Source organism: Gopherus evgoodei, chromosome 4 (assembly GCF_007399415.2).
Source record: "Gopherus evgoodei ecotype Sinaloan lineage chromosome 4, rGopEvg1_v1.p, whole genome shotgun sequence".
Lineage (NCBI taxonomy): Eukaryota > Metazoa > Chordata > Testudines > Testudinidae > Gopherus > Gopherus evgoodei.
The window spans coordinates 105,673,959-105,699,740 of record NC_044325.1 but is presented as its reverse complement, the minus strand read 5'-3'; the positions used below and the strand labels follow the sequence as shown (position 1 = coordinate 105,699,740).

General features: G+C 41.5%; 1 protein-coding gene across 1 annotated transcript; it reads left to right on the top strand.

Annotated features, from left to right (window-relative positions):
- The first annotated feature begins 7,761 nt into the window (after positions 1 to 7,761).
- PSMA1 (proteasome subunit alpha 1) lies at positions 7,762 to 24,992 on the top strand. Its single transcript, XM_030560451.1, is given in 15 exon segments — positions 7,762 to 7,920; positions 10,925 to 10,969; positions 17,083 to 17,183; positions 17,788 to 17,819; positions 17,822 to 17,886; positions 18,536 to 18,537; positions 18,674 to 18,733; positions 18,735 to 18,760; positions 19,503 to 19,520; positions 19,523 to 19,572; positions 20,457 to 20,586; positions 21,341 to 21,399; positions 21,401 to 21,421; positions 24,042 to 24,146; positions 24,667 to 24,992. Coding segments are annotated over 15 exon segments (774 nt in total). The 5' UTR covers positions 7,762 to 7,917; the 3' UTR covers positions 24,724 to 24,992.
- Positions 24,993 to 25,782: the final 790 nt, after the last annotated feature.

The following is a 25,782-nucleotide window of genomic DNA, read 5'->3' as shown; positions in this document are numbered from 1 at the left end:
ACAATCCCTCTCATACCTGGGACAGCAGCTAATGTGTCCTGCCTGGTATGGCTTCCAATATGAGTCAATAGAATAGTTCTGCTGATCTCTTTCTTCAGAGACCTAAATCCTGACAACCTGTAACACACTGTAATAAATGGTGGGAGTACCTCACGGGGAACACATATGTACCATAATAGTGGAGCCAAAATTTTTAAAAAGTAACCAGGACATCAGCAAGTATTTTTAAAAGTTAAAGAACAACACAAACATTATTGCCTCTAATCTTTTGCAAAGGTCAAACACTGCATTACAATGTTATATAAGTAAAAGGGTTTCATAAACAATGAAAGCACTCTTTGTTTCTGAAACTAGACCATCTGCTCTTCTTCCTTAGGCGGCTGCTGGCGTAAAGGATGTAGATTGGATGGCTGTTGCTTGACAACTAAAGAAAAAAAAATGGTTTAGTAAATATAACCAGGAAACAAGATAGGAAAGATGGAAAAATTATTTGTTGAGAGAGGACACTGATTCTAGGTGCCCACATACCTTAAACAAAGGCATAACAAATATCATAGTTTAAATAAATCTGCTTTTCTAGGTAATAATTGCCACCTAGCAGCAACCAGAGGAATTGCATCTGGGACAAGCCTGCAAATTTTGGAGGTACAGCAATGAAGGCCCTATAAATCACCTTTGTGATAACGAAGAATGCCCCATCAGACAATAGTGTGGGAAAAAGGGGGTGATTATAAAAGGAAACACTAGCAGCATTCCTGGTTAAAAGTTCCAATCTTTCATCACCATAGAACCACGTTTGTGTAGTTCTCTCCTAGGGAGAGTCCCTGCTTTGGAGAGAGAAACTCACTGCGAAGCCAGCAGACAGCACTGGTCTCAGGAAACATGATATGAAGGAATAGGTCATACTTTTAGCACAGAAAATATTGAACATATAAAGTAGATATACTAGTCCTAATCCACAACTCTTATGAGATACACCTATCATTGGAACTTAAATTCTCACACAGAATTTCCTGGAGCCCACCACACACCCTCCTCCCCATTCGGGGCTCTGGACTTCAGCTACAGGGCAGATGGGTCTCAGGGTTTTAGCCCCGTAAGGCATGCTGGAGGTCAGTGCTTCTGCCCAGCAGGGTGTGCCTGAAAATATCCAGCGTGGAGGCTTCAGTCCTACAGGGCACACTGGGGTTTGGAGCTTCTACTCTGCAGGAGGTGCCTGAAAATATTTACCGCAGGTCTGCTCTGGACAGCACTGACTGAATTTAAGCCCTGTCCATCATGTTAAAAGCCTGCATGGAAAGAAGGCCATAAGAAAGCCTTAATATTTCAATTCATCAATAATTTCTCATAAAAAACATCCAAGATACTTTTTTATAGTAAAGATGGACACTGTGCATCCATCCATGGAGAGGTATAATAGAGCACATTTTTAGCTTACCAGTAGAGGGCTTGGTGCAGCTGCAGGGGAGCGATCATGAGCTGATTCAGTTCAAACTAGATGGAAGGATAAACAAATGTAGATCTGGGATTAGGGTTTTTGACTTCTCGAGGGCTAATTTTAAAGAGTTAAGGAAATTAGTTAGGGAAGTGGATTGGACGGAGGAATTAGTGGATTTAAATACGGAGGAGGCCTGGAATTACTTTAAGTTGCAGCTGCGGAGACTGTCAGAAGCCTGCATCCCGAGAAATGGGAAAAAAACTATGGGCAGGAGTTGTAGGCCAAACTGGATGAGCAAGCAACTCAGAGAGGGGATTAGACAAAAGCAGAAAGCTTACAGGGAGTGGAAGAAAGGCAGGATCAGTAAGGAAAGCTACCTTGGTGAGGTCAGAACATGTAGGGATAAAGTGAGGAAGGCTAAAAGCCGCATTGAACTGGACCTTGCAAAGGGAATCAAAACCAATAGTAAAAGGTTCTACAGCCACATAAATAATGTAACCCTTCTGCCCCTCTGAGTTGGCAGCAACAAGGGCCGGGTTCAGTATCCAGGGGTTCCGTTTCAATAACCCAATTCCAAACCAGCTCGAGCCCCCACCCAGTGACCTGGGAAAATCTTACACACACCCCTAGGCGCCTCAAAGAGGCAATGCTTCCCCTCTCGCAAGCACAGAGTCTTGGTGTAGCAGAAAAGATTTAATACATGAGATAAACAACAAACACTAAATTGGGAAAAACACCTCTACTAGAGTTCATAGACCAAACCGTGAGCCAAGACCCACCCCAGGAAATTGAGCTGTGTCCTCTTTCCTGGGCTTTTGAGTCCAGCAACCCCCAAATCACCCACAGTCCCAAAAGTCTCTGTCCTGGGTCAGTGCAGCCCCAAAGTTCGAGAGTCTATCTGCAGAGGTCTCCCCCGCCCCAGCCTGGTAGAAAGGGGCACCTTACGTGGTCCAGTGCCAACTGCCCTGCCTCTCCGTGGGTTCTGCTCCCGCCTTCTCCACGAACTGCTGCGCTTTACCAGCCGCTCCACTCTGCTCCTCCAGCCATCCTCAGAAACTGCTCCGCTCCGCCAGCTGCTCTGCTCCACCAGCTACCCTGTGAGCTGCTCCAGTTGTCCCTGCAGACTGCTCAGCTCTGCTCGCTCTGTGGGCACTCCACCCATCTCACAGCTACTCCACTCTGCCAGCCGCTCCGCTGCCACCAGCTGTCCCGTGATCCGCTCCAGCCGTCCCCACAAATTGCTCCACTCCGCCAACAGCTCTGTTCCACAGTATAGCTTTGGGCTCCCCACTAGTTAGCACTGTACTCAGTGCTCTCAGCTCAGTGATTTTAGCTTTTTAGTGATTTTCAGCTCTTAGTGATTCCAGCTCATAGTAGGGGAGCCCCAGTGCTAGTGCACCATTAGCCCAAAGTGATTTCAGCTCAGTAAGCTGGATCTGGATTCTTAAGGGAATAAAAAAATCAACTCTGACATTCCACAGTGGAGAGAGTAGGGAGTGCAACTGGTGCTTCTAGCTCCACAAGGAGACTACACCACCAGGCACAAATACCTGTTCCCAGCCTCTCTCAATTCTCTGGGTTTTGGAACCCATGTCCCATGTCTAGCCAGTACCACCCAACTGAGGGTGAGCAATTTGTCACCAAGCAATCCCACAGCTTGGGAGTCTGGGATAGGGTGGGCGTGCCTATGCAAATACACTCTCTGACATTCTTTCCACCAGATGTCAGGGTAGAGCTTATCCTGACTCTGCTTACAATAAGAAGAAAACAAAGAAAGAAGAAGTGGGGCCGCTATACACTGAGGATGGAATGGAGGTTAAGGATAACCTAGGCATGGCCCAACATCTAAACAAGTACTTTGCTTCAGTTTTTAATAAGACTAGTGAGGAACCTTGCAATGATGGAGGGATGATAAATGGGAATGTGGATATGGAAGTGGATATTACCGCAACTGAGGTAGAGGCCGTACTTGAACAGCTCGATGGGACGAAGTCGGAGGGCCCGGACAATCTCCATCCGAGGATATTAAAGGAACTGGCGCGTGAAATTGCGAGCCCGTTAGCGAGAATTTTTAAGCAATCGATAAACTCGGGGGTTGTGCCGTATGACTGGAGGATTGCTAATGTAGTTCCTATTTTTAAGAAAGGGAATAAAAGAGATCCGGGTAATTATAGGCCTGTTAGTTTGACGTCTGTAGTATGCAAGGTCTTGGAAAAAATTTTAAGGGAGAGAGTAGTTAAGGACATAGAGGTCAATGGTAATTGGGACGAATTGCAACACGGATTTAGTAAAGGTAGATCGTGTCAAACCAATCTGATCTCCTTCTTTGAGAAGATGACGGATTACTTAGATAAAGGAAATGCGGTAGATATAATTTACCTAGATTTCAGTAAGGCGTTCGACACGGTTCTGCACGGGGAACTGTTAGTCAAATTGGAAAAGATGGGAATGAATATGAAAGTTGTAAGGTGGATAAGGAACTGGTTAAAGGGGAGACTCCAGAGGGTCGTATTGAAAGGTGAATTGTCAGGCTGGAAGGAGGTCACTAGTGGAGTCCCTCAAGGATCGGTTTTGGGACCGATCTTATTTAACCTTTTTATTACTGACCTTGGCACAAAGAGTGGGAATGTGCTAATAAAGTTTGCGGATGACACGAAGCTGGGGGGTATTGCTAACACGGAGAAGGACAGGGATACTATTCAGGAAGATCTGAACCACCTTGTAAACTGGAGTAATAGAAATAGGATGAAATACAATAGTGGAAAGTGCAAGGTTATGCATTTAGGAATTAATAATAAGAATTTTGGATATACGTTGGGGGCGCATCAGTTGGAAGCGACGGAGGAGGAGAAGGACCTTGGGGTACTGGTTGATAGCAGGATGACTATGAGTCGCCAATGTGATACGGCTGTTAAAAAAGCAAATGCGATTTTGGGATGCATCAGGCGGGGTATTTCCTGCAAGGATAAGGAGGTGTTAGTACCGTTATACAAGGCGTTGGTGAGACCCCATCTGGAATACTGTGTGCAGTTCTGGTGTCCCATGTTCAAGAAGGATGAATTCAAACTGGAACAGGTTCAGAGACGGGCTACAAGAATGATCCGAGGAATGGAAAAATTGCCTTATGAAAGGAGACTCAAAGAGCTTGGCTTGTTTAGCCTGGCCAAAAGAAGGCTGCGGGGGGATATGCTTGCTCTATATAAATATATCAGGGGGGTTAACGTTAGGGAGGGAGAGGAATTATTTAAGTTTAGTACCAATGTAGGCACGAGGACGAATGGGTATAAACTGGATATTAGGAAGTTTAGACTTGAAATTAGACGAAGGTTTCTAACCATTAGGGGAGTGAAGTTCTGGAACAGCCTTCCGAGGGAAGTAGTGGGGGCAAAAGACTTTCCTGGCTTTAAGACAAAGCTTGATAAGTATATGGAGGGGATGTTATGATAGGATTGTTACTTTGGGCAATTGATCTTGGATTACCACCAGATAGGTCTGCTCAATGGTCTGCGGGGAGATGTTGGATGGAATGGGAACTGAGTTACTGCAGAGAATTCCTTCTTGGGTGCTGGCTGGTGACTCTTGCCCACATGCTCAGGGTTTAGCTGATCGCCATATTTGGGGTCGGGAAGGAATTTTCCTCCAGGGCGGATTGGCAGGGGCCCTGGAGGTTTTTCGCCTTCCCCTGCAGCGTGGGGCACGGGTCGCTTGCTGGTGGTTTCTCTGCAGCTTGAGGTCTTCAAACCAATTTTGAGGATTTCAATAACTCGGTCCTGGGATAGGAGTTGTTATAAAATTGGATGGGTGGGGTTCTGTGGCCTGCCTTGTGCAGGAGGTCAGACTAGATGATCAGATTGGTCCCTTCTGACCTATGAGTCTATGAGTCTATGAGCAAACAGAGACCTGAACTAGCATCTCTAAAGGATCATAATGCTGAGGGTACAGAGGCTTTTGAGAGGGAGGTGATGAGTTCAAAGATCCATACTGTTCCTCTGAAACTCACCCCAGGCCCTAGATTTGCAGTGTAAAGGCATAGGTGCTAAGATATTCCTTGCTACCTACAATACTGTGCAAGATCAACAATAGTGCTGTTGTACAACGAGTGTTGCCAACTCTTGTAATTTTGTCATGTATCATATCATTTGTTGTTTTTTTTAAATTAAAGGTCCAGCTCCTGGAGTAAAGTGATTATGTGAGAATCTCAGCTTCCATTTTTTAAAAAGTAGATTTTTACCTCTGCTGGTGACAGAGAAAAATCTGAAAACATGACTTGAGTGTACTCTAATGGCTCTGAAACCATAAGGCAATTAAAAAAAAACTTTACTAGGTCTTAATGATTTTAAATGTTTGGGAGCGGGGGTGGAATTCTGCAATGGGAACCTGTTAAATATGAGTATGGAAAGTAAGCACTCGCCATGGGAAATAAGAATAAATTCAGTCCAGAGACTGTTATTGTAAAAGCCTGTATCACTCTCTTCTGTTTCAGTAGATATGAATAGTGCTGTAGAACTGTGTCATTCTTGTATGCACACAATACATAGCAGCAGCAGGATTGTTTGCATAATATGTACTCTTCACAAATTGTTCGGTTATTACAAAATATCTATGAATTTCACAGCTGCCAGTGGCTTTTACTAAAGTCTCACACAGGCCCCAAGTAAAGTGGGGAAAATGGATACACTCTCCCAGGCCCTAGTCCAGGGGTGGGCAAACTATGGCCCATGGGCCATGTTCGGCCCATCAGAATTTTTAATCTGGTCGTGAAGATCCTACTGGGGAGCAGGGTCAGGGGCTTGCCGCAGCATAGGAGCTGGAGAGGAAGACATGCTGCTGCTTCCGGGAGCTGCTTGAGGTAAGCACTGCCAGGAGCCTGCCCACCTGAGCCCCCACCCACGCCCCAACCCTGATCCTCCTCCTGCCTCCAAACCCCTCGGTCCCAGCCCAGAGCACCCTCCTGCACCCCAAACTGCTCCTCCCCACCCGAGCCTGCACCCCCAGCCAGAGCCCTCAACCCCCCCGCACCTCAGCCTTGATTTCCCTCCCGCCCTCCAAACCCCTTGATCCCTGGTCGGGGCAGCCTCCTGCACCCCACACACTGCATCCCTAGCCCCACCTAGAGCCCTCAACCTCCCCTGCACCCCAACCCCCAATTCATGAGCATTCATGGCCCACGATACAATTTCTATACCCAGATATGGCCCTCAGGCCAAAAGATTGCCCACCCCTACCATAGTTCAAGGTAGGGATCAGCCAGAAGGCACAAGCCCATCAACATGAAGTCTTCTAAGTATGATGAGGAAAAAAGATTTTTACAAGCCTGAGTAATCTCTAACTGCTGATGTATTGAAGAATTAATGCAACTTCAAGATCAGTGTCCCAAACTTCTATTGGAAGCATGCCTTGTGACAAAAGGTATGAGAATTTGCCACCATTACTGCAGAAGAAAGGTAGGAACTGAAACAATTTCATTATGAGACACCTGAGGAATAATGTTCTGTCACCCCAGAAGATGACTCTGAGCCTTTATTCAGAAGGAATGTGTTTTATGCAGTTCTGGCCAATGTTATCAGTCAGTTGAAGCGCTGCTACAAAGCAACTAATGACATTCATTTTACGTTCCCTTTGTTTCTAAGGTATGTCACAGTGGAGCCTGAAGAACTGAAAGCAGCATGCAATGTCTACTTCTCCTATGGATCTCAGATAGAACTTTCCATCGGAAATGGTGCATCTGAAAAAAAATTTTCAACTCTGCTTCTGGCAAAGAACATGAACTGCCATTTAGAACAAGACTGCACCTCACTGTCAGTGCCGCACACACAGCTCTAGGAACGTTTTCACCCATTGCCGGTGTCTGGGTGAGAAGCTTAAAAGGAGTTGCAGGAAGCTGGCCCGCATCAGAGTGTGGCTCGCTGCTGCGGCCCAGGACGCTTACGTCCCCTGGCTGGTTTGTGCAGGACCTGGCAAGACAAAGGATGGCAGCGAGGTCACTGGCGAGTTTGCACTGAAAAGGGATAGAGGGTGACGCGGCCTCTCACTGCCCCTTCACAAACGCGCGGGGCAGGGGCAGGGGCAGGGGCAGTGACTGTGTCTGTGCAGGCTGGGGGCCCAGTCACGGGTTTGCTCTCAGTGGAGAGAGCGGCGGATTCCTGCCCGCGCCTCCTTCCAGAAGACGACCCGCAGCTCAGCCGCGCTTTGCTGGCGTCTCTCCCCAGGCGAGGCAGAGGCTCCAGCTAAGCACTGCGCACGCGCGGGTTCGCGTAAGCAGTAGCGAGTTCCACCTCCACAGGGCCCCTGCTGGAGCCTCTCTCTGGGCTAGGGGCGGCCGGAGGTGGAGTCACAGCCGCATCCGCCCTTCGATCGATCAATCTGGGAGCGGCTGCTCTTCCCTGGGGAGAGGGCGGAAGTTCTAGTCTCGTAGCCGAGACATCGCTCGCTGAACTGCTCGCCGGTCAGCAGCACGCGCCGGAGTTGGGGGAAGGAAGATGGTGAGGAAGGGGTCGCTGGGGCGGGCTGGGCCCAGGGAGCGGGCCCCCGTCGAGCCGTGGGCCGCTGCCAAGCCCGGCCCGAACCGATGCGGATGTGGGAGGGGCCGTGAGTCAGCGCTTCTCATTGTGCGCCAGGCCAGGCCAGGCCGGGGGATCTCCGCGGCGCAGCTCCGGCAACCGGCGGGGAGAGCCTGGCCCGGCTTGGCCCTTAGCGGGTCCTGGGCTTCCTCCCTTTCCCGGCCGCCAGCCCAGCGAAACCCGCCCCCGCTCTTCACAGCGGACCCCGACCCACACACATACACAGAGCGATCTCCCTCCGCTCAGAGGCCACCTGCCCCACCATAGAGGCATCCTCCTCCCGTCGGAGACCTCCCCCAGAGCAACTGACTCTCTTCCCCACAGAGTCTCAGCCTCCCTGCTTCACATAGATCTTCTCCTCTCCACAGCACCCCCCCCCATCCCCGCGCCCAGCGTAACCCCCTTCTCTCTCCACACACAGGCCTACCCCGTCCCATATATAACCTCCATGTTCTAAGCCCACCAAGCCAAACTGTATATAGGTTTCCCCATCTGATTCCATTCCACGTGAGCCAAATTTAATTATAGTAGCTTTTTTTAATGTCTTAATTCCGAAAGAGGAGTGGAAATAACAGGGAGCATAAAATCAAACCCTGTATACTTTAGATATGCTTTAATATGCAATAGAGAATATTTACAAGTCAGTGTATATAAACATAAAAAATAGGCCCAGATACTTGCACTTGTGAGTAACGTTAATGTACCTGACTAGTGGTGTGAGTTATCATGTAAATCCAGGAGTTTATTATGCTTTATGCCGTGTCAGTAGTAGCTTTTTGCTGTCCTTTCAGGTCAATCCTCATGGTAGCTATGTACAAAATGCCATTATAAGGAAATTACATACCTGTAGCTGTTGTATAATTTCTTACAGTTGTTTCAAATGCAAACAACTCTTTATTTCAGTGCATTTTGAAATCATTAGTTAACTAACTTCCTTTGAGGAAAAACAAACACTTATTTTTCAGTAGAACAAAAATCAGAGAGCAGAAAATGAAACAATTGCAGGACTGGAGTTTTGAGCCATGAATGATTCAGCAAGGTACCTAAGCATGTGCTTAACTAAGCATGTGAGTAGCTCCATTACTTACTTACTTAAAGTTACAAATGCTTAAATACCTTGCTGAACTGGGACTTTAGTTTAGGAACAATGAACTGTTGGGTTAATGGTCTGTGTGCCTGCATTGCACAGTAATCCTTTGATTTTGACTGTGCGCAGGGTTCTGTGTGTAGGGTACTTGTTGCAGGAAAGGGGCCTAAAGTTTTAATGTTTACATTGCAAGCTAGCATTGCCTATCAGCTTAATCACAGTTGGCTTTAGAAACTTACAATTCATTAGGCAATATTTTTTTCTAATTGACCCATCAAGAATGTAGTAGAAAACTGCAGCAGTGTAAGACACATTTGTATTTTACAGATCATATTGTGTTGCAATGAGATCCAACACTAGAATCTCTTATAGCAGAGATCACAGGAATAGCTATAGTTCAGTCAGTGTATAGTCTATTTTTGGGTCTACAGCATCTCTATTCACCAAAAGTAATGTGTAGACAGAACTGGAACAGAACAACTGAGCTGGGGGATTTTGAAAGGCCATATGTGGAACAGTAGTGGGAGGACTGGTCTGAATTGCTCTAGTTTCGATGTTTTAGTACTGTTCATTCTTGCACTAAACCAATGCAGGCTGAAGTATAAATCAGTATTTACCCCCTGGAAAAAGCAAGTCTAATCCAAAATGTATGTCAAATTGCAAATCATTTGTAACATGTTTGTGAGTGAATTGACTGTTTTATAAGTCTACAGAGGACCTACAAAGTTTATAGCACAATAAATTATGGAGTACAGATAAGACCTGGTGTCAAGATAAATGTGAAGCACTTCCTCCTTTAGATTGTAGAAAAGAGTATTTTCTGTACCCCCACATCTCCCTGTTCCTTGCCACCTGTCTGTAGCTAGGGTGAGTGAGGACTCTGCTTACCTTCCCCAGCCTCCTGTTGCTGCCCTGAGGTTGTGTCTGCTACATCAACCTCTGCAACTTTCTGGTGGGTGAGAGGTGAAGGGGGACACGTATTCTACTCAACTTTCCCCCAGGCTTTGTGTAAATATTTCTCCGTCACCACAGTTAGACCCTAGAACTATTATCCTGGGTACTACTTTTTCAAGCAACAGCGGAATGAAATTGACCTGATTCTTGTCAGGTTTACAGTTGTCTGTGTAATGAATACTAGCAGTGAAGACTACACAATTTTCTTTTTGCTGCAGCTTGGCATTCCTCCTAAGAGGCTCCTAAGAGAGCTTTGTTGTAATTGATTGGCAGAACACTCTGGCTTCCCACCCAAGAAATCTGTAGACAATCTGGAATTGGTGTTAGTTAATGCAGACACGATTATCATTAACCCATGCAGGAAATTAATAGGAATTTCTGCATGTTTCTCTGGGGATTATAGTGCAGCGAAGTTTTCCACTGCCCCCAAACTAGCTATATCAAGATGCCCAGTTACAATTGCTGCTGTTTGCTGCTCAGATGCAGACACATCAATATGTTAAGAGGCTGGTGATGCCTTTTGGGTTAAATATCTTTAAAAAGCATTTTTCTCTTAATTTCTTGTTGCCAGGGTACTGTAGAGAGGATATAGAGTCACAATGCAAGTTAAATGTGTGCTTTGTGTTTAATGCTGAAATATTTTGAGGTGTCATTTTGTGTTAAAGTAATTCAGATCACAGTAAGTATTGTGCTGATTCAGTAATGTTGTGTTTACTAAATAATGATAAATGTGCAGAAAAATATATTGTGGTCGAGCTCTTGTTTTAGATTAGAGAAATTGTGTATGTTGTATTAAGCAAAGAAAATTAATATCATTGAAAGCTCAAAGGTTATCTTTTCCCAGCTGCATATTCTTTCATACTAATGAATTGGTTTTGTTCACAGTTTCGCAACCAGTATGACAATGATGTCACTGTCTGGAGCCCTCAGGTAAAGAATATAATTGTGTTACTTGCTTTCCATTTTTCCTTTTCTCTTTTTTCACTATTATGGTAGTGGCATGAAGGCAGTGGATGACCTGTTCTGGTAGCTCAAGGAGTATGGGTATGTCTACACTACGGGATTATTCCGATTTTACCAAAACCGTTTTTTTAAAAGATTGTATGAAGTCGAGTGCATGCGACCATACTAAGCACATTAATTCGGCGGTGTGCGTTCATGTACTGAGGCTAGCGTCGATTTCTGAAGCATTGCACTGTGGGTAGTTATCCTGTAGCTAACCCATAGTTCCCGCAGTCTCCCTCGCCCATTGGAATTCTGGGTTGAGATCCCAGTGCATGATGGTGCAAAAACAGTGTCGCGGGTGGTTCTGGGTAAATGTCGTTTTCCTTCCTTCCTCTGGGAAAGCAACGTCAGACAAACATTTTGCGCCCTTTTTCCCCTGGATTGCCCTGGCAGACTCCATAGCATGGCAACCATGGAGCCCATTTTGGCTTTTGTCACTGTCACAGTATGTGTACTGGATGCTGCTGACAGAGGCGGTACTGCAGTGCTACACAGCAGCATTCGTTTGCCTTTGCAAGGTAGCAGAGATGGTTACCATCCCTATTGCACCGTCTGCCATTGTAAATTGGCGATGAGATGATGGTTATCAGTCATTTTGCAAGGTTGGCAATTGGAAATTGGTGATGACGATTATCAGTCCTTTTGTACCATCTGCTGCTGTCATGGGTGCTCCTGGCTGGCCTCGCTGAGGTCGGCCGGGGGGCGCATGGACAAAAATGGGAATGACTCCCCAGGTCATTCCCTTCTTTGTTTTGTCAAAAATAGTCAGTCCTGCCTAGAATATGGGGCAAGTGTACTAGAGAACCAGAGAGCACAGCCGCTCTGTGTCAGAGACCCAGAGATCCCGCAGAAATGATGAGCTGCATGCCATTCTAGGGGGTGCCCCTGCAACAACCCCACCTGTTGCTTCCCTCCTGCCCCAGCCCTCTTGAACTACCATGGCAGTGTCCCCCCATTTGTGTGATGAAGTAATAAAGAATGCAGGAATAAGAAACACTGACTTTTTAGTGAGATAAAATGAGGAGGAGGCAGCCTCCAGCTGCTATGATAGTCCAGGCAGGACATTAAGGGTGTGGGGGAGAGCAGCGCAGCCTCCCACGGCTGTGATAGTCCAGGGAGTACAGAATCTTTTCTTTAGACATGAAGGGAGTGTGGGGGGCGGCTGACGGAGCTCAGCCTCCAGCTGCTATGAGAACGGTTACCAAGCATTTTGTACTGTCTGCCGGGAATGACAAGGAGTCATTCCCATTTTTACCCAGGCGCCCTTGGCTGACCTCACCGAGGCCAGCCAGGAGCACTCACGGGATGATGAGGATGGTTTTCCACCATTTTGCACCGTCTGCCATCAGGAAAGGAAGGGGAGCGGATGCAGCTGTTCAGTGCCACAGCACTGCGTCTACCAGCAGCATGCAGTAGACATACGGTGACATTGAAAAAAGACGAGAAACGATTTTTTCCCCTTTTCTTTCACCCGAGTGTAAATTGATGAGATATACCCTGAACAACCATGGACAATATTTTTGACCCTTCAGGCGTTGGGAGCTCAGCCACGAACACAAATGCTTTTCAGAGACTGCGGGGACAGCTGGAATCCTCAGTCCCCCTCACTCCTTCCATGAGCGTCCATTTGATTCTTTGGTTTTCCATTACGCTTGTCATGCAGCACTGTGCTGAGTCCCTGCTGTGGCCTCTGTCTATCATAGCCTGGTGATTTTTTCAATGCTTTGTCATTTCATCTTCTGTAATGGAGCTCTGATAGAACAGATTTGTCTCCCCGTACAGCGATCAGATTCATTATCTCCCATACGGTCCATGCTGGAGCTCTTTTTGGATTTGGGACTGTATCGCCACCCGTGCTGATCAGAGCTCCACGCTGGGCAAACAGGAAATGAAATTCAAAAGTTTGCTGGTCTTTTCCTGTCAGCCTGACCAGTGCAGCTGAGTTCAGATCGGTTTCCAGAGCGGTCACAATGGTGCACTGTGGGATACCGCCCGGACGCCAATACCGTCCAATTATGGCCACACTAACCCTAATCCGACATAGCAATACCGATTTCAGCGCTACTCCCCTCGTCGGGGAGGAGTACAAAAATCGGTTTAAAGAGCCCTTTATATCGATATAAAGGGCTTCGTTGTGTGGACGAATGCAGGGTTAATTCGGTTTAATGCTGCTAAATTCATTTTAACACGTAGTGTAGATCAGGCCTATGATGCTGCTAGTGGCTGTTCCATAAAGCAGCCTTCGAATGTTTTAAAGCGTAGTATGAATAATGCTATGTGCCTAACACACCAAGAAACTGTTAAATACACAGTTTTGAGGATGAATTTTGTGATTTTTGTTTTTATAGTTGGACTTTACAATAATTTTATTAACCAGTGTTTTGCTCTCTCTCTCTCTAACTATATACTAGATATGTTCTGTAGGAGTATATTTAGTTCTTTTCAAACTCCAGTGTTGGAGTATTGCTGGGGGGCAGTCATCCAACACTTCAGATTTGCTTTTGTAATGTGAAATGCAGAAACATTCAGTTACATAATAGGTGTACACAAGCAACTTTATGGACTAATATCAGGATGGATTTGTTTTAAATCAAACTAATTTAAATCACTAGTCAGGAAGGCTCGATTTAATCACAGATATCTACATAAAAGTGCATTCCGGAATATGCGGCTCAGTTTCACCTTTGTTTCTGTTGCCTGTCGCCTCCCTTCTCACATTTATCTCCAGACTTCTTCTCCTTGTCCAGATCTATTCTGCCCCCAACAATCTTCTATTCACTGAACTTTTTGAAACTTTGCACATTTATAGAGAGGTAAGGGATTGACGCTGTGTACACAAATCTGCAGAGGGACAATAGGGTTGAGGTCTGTTATTTCTCACCTCTATATATTATTTATTTATTTTAAAACATTTTTGCTGTTCATAAGCATGTTATCCCTGGAGACACAAATCCATAGTTTGAGAAGTGTAATTAGGCATCTCTGATAGTATCTTCTAGGCTGTGTACTGAGTCCCATTGGGTAGATAGATTATTTAGGTTAATCTTTCTATACAGAAACCCCTGGATCCCCATAAGATTATGTCCTTAATCCATGAATTTATTGGAACTTATTATAAAACTTTTCTTATATTGTCTCATACTATAGAATTAGAATTTATAATCCCTATTCTATGAGATATCTTTGAGCTATAATGTATCTTAATTAAAACTATCTTTAATAGGTTTTTCCTCAAAAAGCATTCTATCAAAAAATCTGATTTAATTAAAAACAGATTTTGAAAAAAAATCATTGATTCTGTCCACCCAAATTAATGTATTTAATGAGATATTTACAAACATAAAATGGAGAGTGGGAAAATGTGAAGAATTGAATTATAAAAGGACAAGTTGTCTCTGTGATGCAGTAGTTACAGTGTCTTATTAATTTTTTATTTACCTGGTATCTGCTTGTAATATACAATGTGTAATTATGGAGGCCTATAGTGGCTCTAAGTAAGGTTGCATTGAGATTTACATGTAGCAGGAATTAAAACCTTTTGATATGAATAATGTATTGTACCTTTTCAAAACTTAGAGGTTAGTGTTGAGTGGAGAATGAATCTTCTGAAACTAACAATCAAACCTCTTAATTACTTTAAGATTTTTAAAGAGGTTCCTTTGCAAGTTTTGGGAGTCCAATCTTTTTCAGATACTTGTAGCAAATTACAGAAATTTTGAGATCTGAAAACCGACTCACTTCTAGATTTTAGCAAAACCAGAGATGTACACTATTTTTAAAAGTTTATTAATGTTAGTATAAAGTGTTTAAAATTACTGTTTCTGCACGGCAATTATTATTAGTGAAAATTGTCATCAAATACAAATTTGGTAAGTAAATTTCAACTAATAATGGTTTCTAGCCTCTTGTGAAAATAATCTTGAAACTTGAACTGAGCATAAAGCAATGCAGGGTTGTCTGTTTACTTTTTATTGAGTTTTCAAGTTTATTTCAAAATTGTGAGGCCTAGATTTACCTTCACAGATCTTTACTGTGAGATCATATGCCCTGTATGAGTGACAGATCTCATTTCAAAGCAGCTAACCAGTTGGGCAGGGTGTTTTCTTGAGGCAAGTGAAATTGGTAGTGTCAAGAAGCCAGACTGCCACAGTACAATCTTACAAGTTTGCCCTTGAGCCTTCCCTATTCTGGAGTGTTGACTGCAGACTGGTACGTGTCTGGTAAAATTTTCAAGCTATGGTGTTGAGATCCTTTGTCATGGAGTGTGGGGGAAGACAAGGCCCTGCTCCCCCAGCTTCCTGCGATTCATCATGACTCTCAGGCAGCCAGTAAACAGAAGGTTTATTTAGACGACGGAACACAGTCCAAAAGAGGTCTTGCCAGTACAGACAACAGGACCCGCTTAGTTCAGTCCATCTGGGGGCCCCAGGGAGCCACAGCCCTGTTGGTCGGGGTGGCCCTCTCCATTTCCCAGCCAGTTCCAAACTGAAACTCCCTCTAGCCATCAGCCTCCCCCCAGCTCCTCCCTCAGCCTTTGTGTCCTTTGTCCAGTTTCCTGGTTACCTGGCCTCCAGCCCACCTCCTGGGTTCTCATTACGTGCTCAGGTATGCTCCCTTCCCCAGTGCAGGCAATCGGAGCAAAACTCCCCTGCGACCTTCTCATGTTAATACTCCCACTCAGCATGCAAATAACACATCAAAAACATTTCCCACTTCGTCACATCCTTGAATTAAAGGTGTTTTGTTACTACACTGTGTCTTCTGTAAAGTTGCCCATCACCATAGTATGTGCTATACTACTACTGTTTGCCAAAGACCTACCCAATTCCTATCTTGCTTGTCTGATATAAAACGCTAGTGCTGTGTTGCAACTTAACTATCCACAGAAGAAATCTTAAACTTGATATGCCTTTGTGTTTATGCCACATATACTGAGCCATATAAAAACTGCAGCAAATATGGTTTGAAGCTGCATGTGAAATGCAGAAGTGTATGGGATTTAATATGCCCCCAGGCACCAGTGTTTTAGGATGAACTGCCAAGTAATTGCTGTTAATCAGATTTGGTACTTGTTAGTGATATACAGACATTATATGGGGTGAGAACTAAGTGTAGAGTTCACGTTCTATGTTCCTGAATTCTGCATTTTAGTTCTTTCCAGCTTTTTCATCTGTGTGACTTTTAATTTTGAATTTCCTGTTTTATTTTTAAAACTAACATTCCTTAAGATATTTGTTACTGATTGCCTAATTACTTGCCTTAACTCCTGCTCAGTTTTATTTTTTATCTGATATTATTTACACTTTGTTGTAAGTACCTTGATACTATGGACAAGATGTGTTTTAAAAGGGAAAACTAGCTAGTCTCTACACGTTGAAATTACTTCTCCACAGACTCTTGTGTTTTGTTTTTTTTTTAAATAAAATACATAAAATTAGTAGGTGGACTTAAGGCAGTGGTGCAGCAGATGCAGTGGTGAAACACCACAATAATTTTTTTGGATCTGTTACTGTTTATGGTGGCATAAAGGAGTAATCAGGCCTTAATGGTGCATGCTGTCAATCTTGTATTAGAGTCAAGAATATACACTTCAATGACTGGAAAGGATTTTGACATGAGTTGTGATCTTCTGTGTCAACCATGCAGTTCTTAGTCAATAAATAGATGTGTATGGGACAGCCCATAATGGTTTCAAAGTACTCTGTGACAGAAAATGTCTTATCCCCTGTTACTGAAATTCCTTATCTCAGTGGAAAATAAAGGAGTGTTTCAGATACTTCTGGTAGATCTTTCACTGTTGTGATAAACGTAAAACCAGCAAACGCACCAATCAGTTAAAGGTCTGATTTCAGTTGAGACTGAAAACTCTGTTCTTAATTAATCTTGAGTGAAATCTTAGCCCACTTAAGTCAATGGCAAAATTCTCATTTACTTGAATAGGGCCAGGCTTTTACCCTTTGTGTGTAGTTTTTGCAGAGTCTCTACCTTTCTTATATGGAGAGTCAATTTTAGAGTTGTTAACTTATTTCATTCTGTAGGGCCGAATTCATCAAATAGAATATGCTATGGAAGCTGTGAAGCAAGGCTCAGCTACTGTGGGGCTGGAATCAAAAACCCATGCTGTTCTGGTGCTCTAAAGGTAATTTAAGAAAAAAACATTGGAATTACTTTTTTCTTCTTGCAAGCGCAAACATGGTCAATTCAAGGCCTTTATTGTTGTTAAATTAAAATGTCAGATAAGGAGAGGTAAATTTCTGGTCTGGGGGAGACAAATTTTATAACTTTTTTCTTTTGTACATTAGAAAGTAAGATTTACATATTTTCATATGTTTTAGCACTGGTGTAGAACTACTAATATTTCGATTAATCTGTGATAAAATGGGTCTTAATCCTGTGGTGGAAATGGAAGAAATTGATGACATTGTCTAGTTAAAAAGCCAAATATATGTGGTTCAACTGACCCTCCCCAAAAAAAGTGTAAATATTTTATCTGTATTTATTTCCTATCTCTTTTACTTGAAAAGCCCACTTTTTTTTCTTCAGTACATTTCTTATTGGGATGGGATCAGCCCTTTATGTCTTATGTCTATTACATGTTACAGATTTTGGGCTATAAGTTCAGTCCTTTTTGATAGTTGCTCACAATTTTTTTTTTAAAAGCATTGTCCCTATTGATTAACACATTGTTTTAAAGTCTGCTGCAATAATTTTCATGACTAATATGGCTTTTTTTATGTATAGAGAGCACAGTCTGAACTGGCAGCTCATCAGAAAAAATCCTGTATGTTGACAACCATATTGGCATCTCAATTGCTGGGCTTACTGCTGATGCAAGGACTGTTGTGGTGAGTTTCTAATGACTAATGTGTACAATACTCTAGTAGTAATGAAGTAAAAAAACAGACTTCTCATACTGTCATTTAATGAGGCAATGCTAAAAGAACTTGCCTATGGTTACTGGTCCTGCACTAATATGCAAGAGACCAGGGGTGAATGCCTTGTCTTATTAAAGTAAATGTCAAAATTCCCATGGACCAGGGTTTAACTGCTAGGATTTATTCTCTGTCCAATGTCTTGCTTCCCCAAGCTGGTCGAGACTGAGCAGTCTCAGAAGTGTAACATCACACATTGGCTACTAAACAATTCCTTCAGCTAGTGATGTAGATCATAAATTCTAGAGAGGTATACTTTTGAACTCTCAGCTGGCTGGTGTGGTTCTGGCAAATGAGATAAATATAAAATGAGCAAGAAGGATTCCTCGGTTGCGTAGAAAGGGACAGAAAAGGCATACTGAGGACCACTTACATACTAATTGCAATAACATTCCAAAGGAATATTTCCTATTAATTTTTCATTTTGCTCCAAATAACCCCTCTTCACTGCATATTCTATAAACATCCATTTTTCCTTCATTCATAGTGTTTCCTCTGTCAATATTCTTTCAGGCATATGGTCTTCTAATCAACAATGATGAGTCATAAAATTTTATAGTGGCATTTTTGGTCTTCGTAGCAATGCTGAAACAGTAATAAATATAATACATGCACACAAGCTTAAAAAGGAAAATATCAAGTTGGAGAAGCTTCCTTCTGTTTGTGATCCATATATTTTTATTTGCTCTTCTTATAGTAATTTCATGCGTCAGGAGTGTCTGGATTCTAGATTTGTGTTTGACAGACCTCTTCCGTGTCCGTCTAGTGTCTCTAATTGGAAGCAGTATCCTTTTATGTTTTAGAGATGTGTGTATATATTTGATATGTAATGACTCCATGCTTTTCTTAAAATTCAGTTCAGTTTTCACTTTGTTGATGTGTTTAGAACTCTTTTATATCAAAATATTTGTTTTATTTCAAGCAAAGATGCTTTGAAAGTTACAGGAAATAGATGCAAAGATCTTGTTTGTTTTTTGGGAGGACATCCTTTCTTCATCCATGGAATTAGTAGACAAGGCAATGATGTGCCATGCAGGAGTCCTATTGTAGAACTGGAAACAATTTTTTTAACTTGTTTTCTGGAACACTTAAAAAACCCCAGATAATGTCACTTTCTGATGGAAAAAGAACATTTAATGTTACTGCCTCATTCACCTTAATTGCCCATCTCTGGAACACACTAAGCATTTTGTACGTCGATTGTACTTGATAAAAGCAAGTGTGTCAAATGAAAAGGGGATGAAATAGGCCAGACTAGCATAAAATCAGTCACTATATTACTTGCCTGAATATACCAGTCACTTTGTTTGGGGAAGCTAATTGCTATAGGTCTGACTGGAGATGAAGAAGACCTTACCATTGGTGCTCAAGACAGATGATGAGATCTGTTTCTCTGGAACAAATTTTTTCACCACAGGAAATGGCTAACAAACCTATAGCAGTTCTGATGGAGTTTTACTTGGATTAAGAATAAAAATTTAAAAGTATTAACTTGAATCTTCACAAAGAACCTTAGCTTGTTTAAGAAACCCAGATACCAACACAGCGTATGGCAGAAGACCATATGGTGTAGGACTGCTCATTGCAGGTTATGATGTAAGTACACTCTGTGTGTGTGTGTGTTTCCATTTCAGTTTATCCAAACGAAAAATGCAGCCAGAAAATATTTCACTTTTGTAGCAACTAACCTTTTGTTGAGAGGGAAGGAGGCGGACTATAGCAGTACTTATCAATATTCATATGGCTAGAGGAAACTCTTTTTTGACCTTGAAACTTAATTCTCATAAATGTTAAATGAAGGTAATTTTTCTGCAGGTCCCTGGAGCGGATGATGTATATATGTATACGTGGCTTTACCCATGTGGCGTAGAATTTAAAAAAATGGCTAATGATTTTGGGGCCCAAGGTGAGACACTTTAAGGGGCTTGACTTCAGAGGGTGAGTGTTCACCACTTCTGAAAATCAGGGCTCCTTTAAGGTGTCTCCAGTGGTTATCCGTTTGTTCTGTATAGCACAGATAAGTCATTGCCCTGATGATCTTACAAACTAAGCAAGTGAAGGTAGTGGGCAGCCTGATTAAATCTTGCATGCCAAGGTTCAGCCCTGAACAGGTTTGGACATTTGTACATGTGGGAAGCACTGGGAAATGTGTTTAATATTTATTCCAGGTCATAAAATGGGATCTATTCATAATATAAGATCAATACAATTTATAGGATTTTATAGAGAAACAGGGTTTTCAGTGGCCTCCATTGAACTTACATAAAAACTTCTGATTAAAGGACGTAGTGAAAAGGGGCAATTTAGAAAATTTAGGCTTGAAGCAACTATGTAAGAACTGCGATGTGAAGCACAGTATAAAACATATCTTCATGCATATATGACACATACATCATGTGACAGAGTTAGTGCTAAAAATATTTTAGAAAACTGCATGCCCTCCTATGAACAGTTGAAAAATTCACACCTTTTTTTGCCAGGATATGGGTCCTCACATCTTTCAAACTTGTCCTTCTGCAAACTATTTTGACTGCAAAGCTATGTCCATTGGTGCTCGTTCACAATCAGCTCGAACTTATTTGGAGAGGCACATGACTGAGTTTGCTGACTGTGAGTGATGAGACTCTTCTGTTAGATTTTCTAATAATCTTTAAAATATATGCTTGCTTGTTTATATTGCATCTTATCTGGTAATATTTATTTACTGCTGTGCAGAAGGGGAAGATATAAGAGTTGAATAGAAATATCCAATATAAATCAGGAGAAGAAAGAAAACTAGATTCAAAACATGAAGGTTTCATATCTAACTTATTTCAGTTGTTTAGCAGGCCAAATGGAGGGAAGTATCTGCCTGGAGAACCTGAGAAAGAGTTAAATAGGAAGAATGAATTTGGTTTTTGGAGAAAGTGATGTTCCTTCCATTTCAGAGAGAGGATAGTATTTCAAGATATACATGTTTTGTCTGCTTAATATTTAATCTGTAAATAAGAAGTGGATTTTAAATCTCAAATTAATTTGTTTTTATATAATTATCAGAGGCACTGAAGAGGGTGGGGGAGTAAAGCAGCTCAGATATCATGGCCCAGACACCATAAGTACCTAGATGGATTTATCTGCTTTAGCTAGAGTCTAATTTACTTTGTGATTTAATTAATTGTCTTGAATGAAAGGGAGGATGTTTCCTTATGGCATACTTATATTGGATTTCCAGTTACCTATCAAAGAAGCAACATGTGTAAAGCAGTTTGGGAGCAGAGCTAGCCAGACTATTTTCCAGCTAGGAATGGAAGGTGAGGGGAGGGGAAGGGTCTCGGGAAATCATACTGTTGTTTAACTGTTTTTCTGATGACAGTGTATGTTGTAGGTAACTGAATGAGGACTAGTTAACATGGTCTGCGGGCTCTCAGAGAGACTCTTCCTGCAGGAACAGGATCTGACCAACAGGGTAAACACCAGGATCTCTTACTAGAAATTACAATGGACAGAGTTGGTGTTAAATATATGGGTGGTACTGTATCCTATCATTTTAAGTATGGGAGTCCAACATTAGTATTTAGGTAAAATATATTCAAGTGAGAGTCTAATGTCATATACTATCAGGGTACTATCAGTTTGAGTCTTAACTTATGAAGATACAGTGAATCTTTCGAACAATTTCGAACTTTGATGTTTGGACCTTAACAAATATATTGCTATTGCGAAAACAGAAGACTATTTCACTTTTAGTGAAGTTTTCCCTTGTTAGTCTCATAAATTTCGGTTGTGTAAGATAGCCCTTCTTTACGTAGTAATTATTGATGAATTAAGATTTGTTGAAAATAAAAAATTAGTTACAGCATAGAGTGACTCAGCTTCGTGCTTAAACTGTTCATTATTTAACGGAATCTGCTGTGTGCTTTCTCAAGATAAAGTATTTACCGAATGTTTGTGGGGTTTTTTAAATGACTGTACTGTTCACCTACAAAACATTTAAGGGGGCTGAGCATGAGTGATTTTTATCTTGGGATTTGGCCATGAGTACCTTGTCTTAGTTTATAGATAGGTTTTATATATTTGTTCCAGGTAAGGGAAAATTTAGTATCTAACATTTTTTCTAGGGGGCTCATAAAATACTGTCAATGAGGAATTTTCATCTGATACCAGTTTTTTTAAACATCCTTATATAAGGTAAACTTTAACAAAATTTTTATTGTGTAATTTCTTTTGTCCCCTTTCTGGCTACTAGCCCCATTCCAAAACCTAATTTGTTTGGCCTACCCTAGTCTTGCACATTCTGGAGCTGCTGCAGAGCTCCTGGAGCATAATATGAAGCAGTATGTTGGTCATAATATGAAGCAAATCCCAAATGGTTATGTTGGTCATCTTTCTTTGTTTTTGATGTGCTTTTTCTTATTTATACTTTGAATTTCACATACTTAATTCCTAGAGTTAATCTTAAGATTTCTAAAGTAGTAGTGAAATTTGTTCATTCATTCATGCCTATGTCCAAGCAGTCATTAAATATTTTACTTGTCTAGTAATATTATTCAGGTATAGTACAAGGTTATTGATAAAAGGCATATGTCTGGTGGGATGCGCAGAGATTTGGCACGATTCCCATTTGTTGTCATCGTGCATCATATGGAGAACTTAAAGAAAAGTTTTCATGGATTTTTAAATAACTAAACCTACACCTGTGAATAACAAACCACGAACACACAACAGACATTTTTATAAAGTCTTGAACTTCTCAGCCAATTTCCACAGCTGTTACCTCTACCAAAAAGCCATATCCTTAGATAATTTGTAACTCTGCTTTCAGAATTTTTTTCCATGTCACGTCAAGTTCTTCAGTTCGATCATTAATTTTACCCAGGTTCTGTCATGTTAATTTACCAAAGTGTCATGCCACTTTCGAAGGATCCATCTCTTTGAACAACTTAGGACAATTTTAGCCCATTCCTTAAAAGGCTTTGTAGTTCCATGTATTGATAAAAATTGATATAATTCTTACTCAGCAGGTAATATAAAAATACTGTGGAATCATAACTTAACACCTGGGAAATATCTAATATTAGAACAATGCCAAATAAAATGTGAAATAATCATACTTAATCCCACACTGACATCATTTATTGAATTAGATGTGCAGAAGTCCAGTAAATTCTATGCAGAATTTAAAATTGTTACTAATTTTAGCCTTACTAGCAATCTGATAATATAGTCCAATAGGTTTTTACTATTTTTTTCTTAAAGTATATGTTTAGATCACATTCCCATATCCTTTGAGAAACTCAAGTGCACACATAGGATAAGAGACAATGAGAGAAGGCTGCATATTTTATATTTAAAGCTTTATGGAAGATGACTCATACTCTGGGTAATCAGATAAATTACTTGAAATTCCATTAATTTTAATTGAAATGAAATCTAGATTGTTGAATGCATTGGGATTACTCTGGATTTACACTGGCATAGCTAAAATCAGAATCTGGCCCTAGGTCTGTTTGATTATCTTAAAGGGTAGGTTAAGATAAGTCTTGCTTTTTTTTTTTTTGGTGTCAGGAAACTTAAAACAGTAATGTTTTCCTGAGGTACTCTTCAGGATTGATCCATTGAATTCCAAAAGGAAGAGTCATGCACGTTAGTGGGTTTTGAATCAGGGTTAATAAAAGCTTTTCATCTTAGACAGTGTTGTTTGTTAAAATATTTATACTAAATATATGCTGAAACCAGCAATATTGAAAAATCATATGCTACGTTTGTTTATAAATGCTGAAACGCAACTAAAAAACAAAGGGAGTTGAACCTGTTGTGTCTGAAATCATCAAACTGCATTTTTGGCTGATACCATTTTGGAACATAATAGCATCCTTGTAGAGAGTAAGCCTCTCTCACTTTGTTTTTTCTAAGGAAGCCTGTCATAAAGTAGACCTGATAGAGAATTTCTTTTCTTAATTTGATTCACTGTGCCAAATGTATCTAAGGAGGAAGCTGTAATTGATACATTTCCCAAGTAAAAGCTGCATAATGTTAGAGATTCACAAGAGACAGTTTCTCAGTTCTTTCAACATTGTACTTAACAGAATGTTTCCATTGGAATTGTTGGCAAAGAAATGGAGTTTACTATCTATGATGATGATGATGTGTCTCCATTCCTGGAGGGACTTGAAGAGAGACCGCAGAGGAAGGTATGTGACTTAGTTAATGATCTTAAAAATAGTTTGAGTTGCTTCCTGTTTGAGATGGCATATCTAATCCTCTGCAATAAGACTGAAGATGAGGGACAAGAAGTCTATTTAACCAGACTAGTCTGAATTAGCAGAAAGCCCTCTCAAGTTGTTTCCATCTTCTCACCTTGACTGTGCCTGGCTACATGTGCTTTGAACACGTCAAGCTCTATACAAGTATAAAATATTTTTATCCTGACCTTTTAACTCAAAGATGCAGCTTGCAGATTCTGTAAGTCCCAACACGCAGTTCTGCCATTCCTCTGATGAAAGTGGAGTATTACATGTTGGGGCCTGTTGACCTCTGCTTGGCTTGTTTCCATATTCATGAGGGGGTTATGGGAGCCTCGTACATCTGTGGGCTTATTTTTGCCAACTTTCTCACACAGTTAATTCCTGTGCAAAGCTGTCTCTTTCCTGTTTGACTTCTGCCCTTATGTAGTAAAATCTTTTTTTTTTCTTTTCCCCCCCCCTCCTTAAGCTTGCTCCACCTGCTGAGGAACCTGCAGAAAAGGCAGAAGAACCAATGGAGCACTAATGTTTGTGGATAAGCCCATGTGTTAACCTATATTTAACAATATAGAAATGTTCATCCATTAATCTTTACCCTGAACCAAATGCATATTATAATAATACATTATGGGGAATTAGTCCTAGAGTATTTTCAGATATCCCTAAACTGACATCAGAGAAGTCATACTTGGGCACCTTTTCTTTTTTAAAGTACCCGAATGCTATCTGTTTTGTATGAAGAGCAGATTGTCTTGTAAGGGCATCTGGAATAAATTTTTCTTTCTTGAAACTTGCTACATTGATTTGTTTTTAATCTGTTACACAAAAGAATAATTGGTCAAATTACGCGCATTCTCTCTTCATATATATTTTACGACACACATCAGACTGGTGTCTAGGTACCAATAGATATTTGACCATTTGTTATGTTAGCTACAAAAATAGTAGCTGATCAGTGGACTTCATCACTTTCTTAAAAATGAATTTAGTGCTCTTAAAAGGTGCTGAATTGACAAATGGAAATGAAGGTCTATTTATCTTGAAAATAGATCCAGAAGCACAAGTGTCTCTGCATCTTATCAATGTCTCAACCTTGACCTGAAAGTCTAATAATAAGGGTTGTTCGCCACTCTGTGCTGTCAGTTCTTGGCATTTCCGGTGAGGCCTCCATTCGATAATCTCTCAGTTTTTACTGATGTCAGTTTTAATGATGTTGGATACCTGCTCATTTAGAAATGAACTGAGTCAATAAATTCATTTCACAAGAGCCACTAAACAATCATCAGGTGGGTAGGGACTTTCAGAGCACTAACTCGGCTAAAATGAACTGATGACGAACAGTCATGAGGAAACAGGCCATTTCTTATACCAAATAAATGGTGAGTTGCGAGATTGGGACGAGAGACATTACCAGCCCCCAAAGCCATCCTGACTGTGTTGCGCCTTACTAAGCATGTGCATTTTATGGATCTCAGTCTGCAGCACATGACACAGTCAGTGTTTAGCCACAGTTTGGGTTTAAATTGAATGCCGTAGAATCTAAATTATCTTTAAATAACAAGACTTTCCATGCCACTGTTCTACA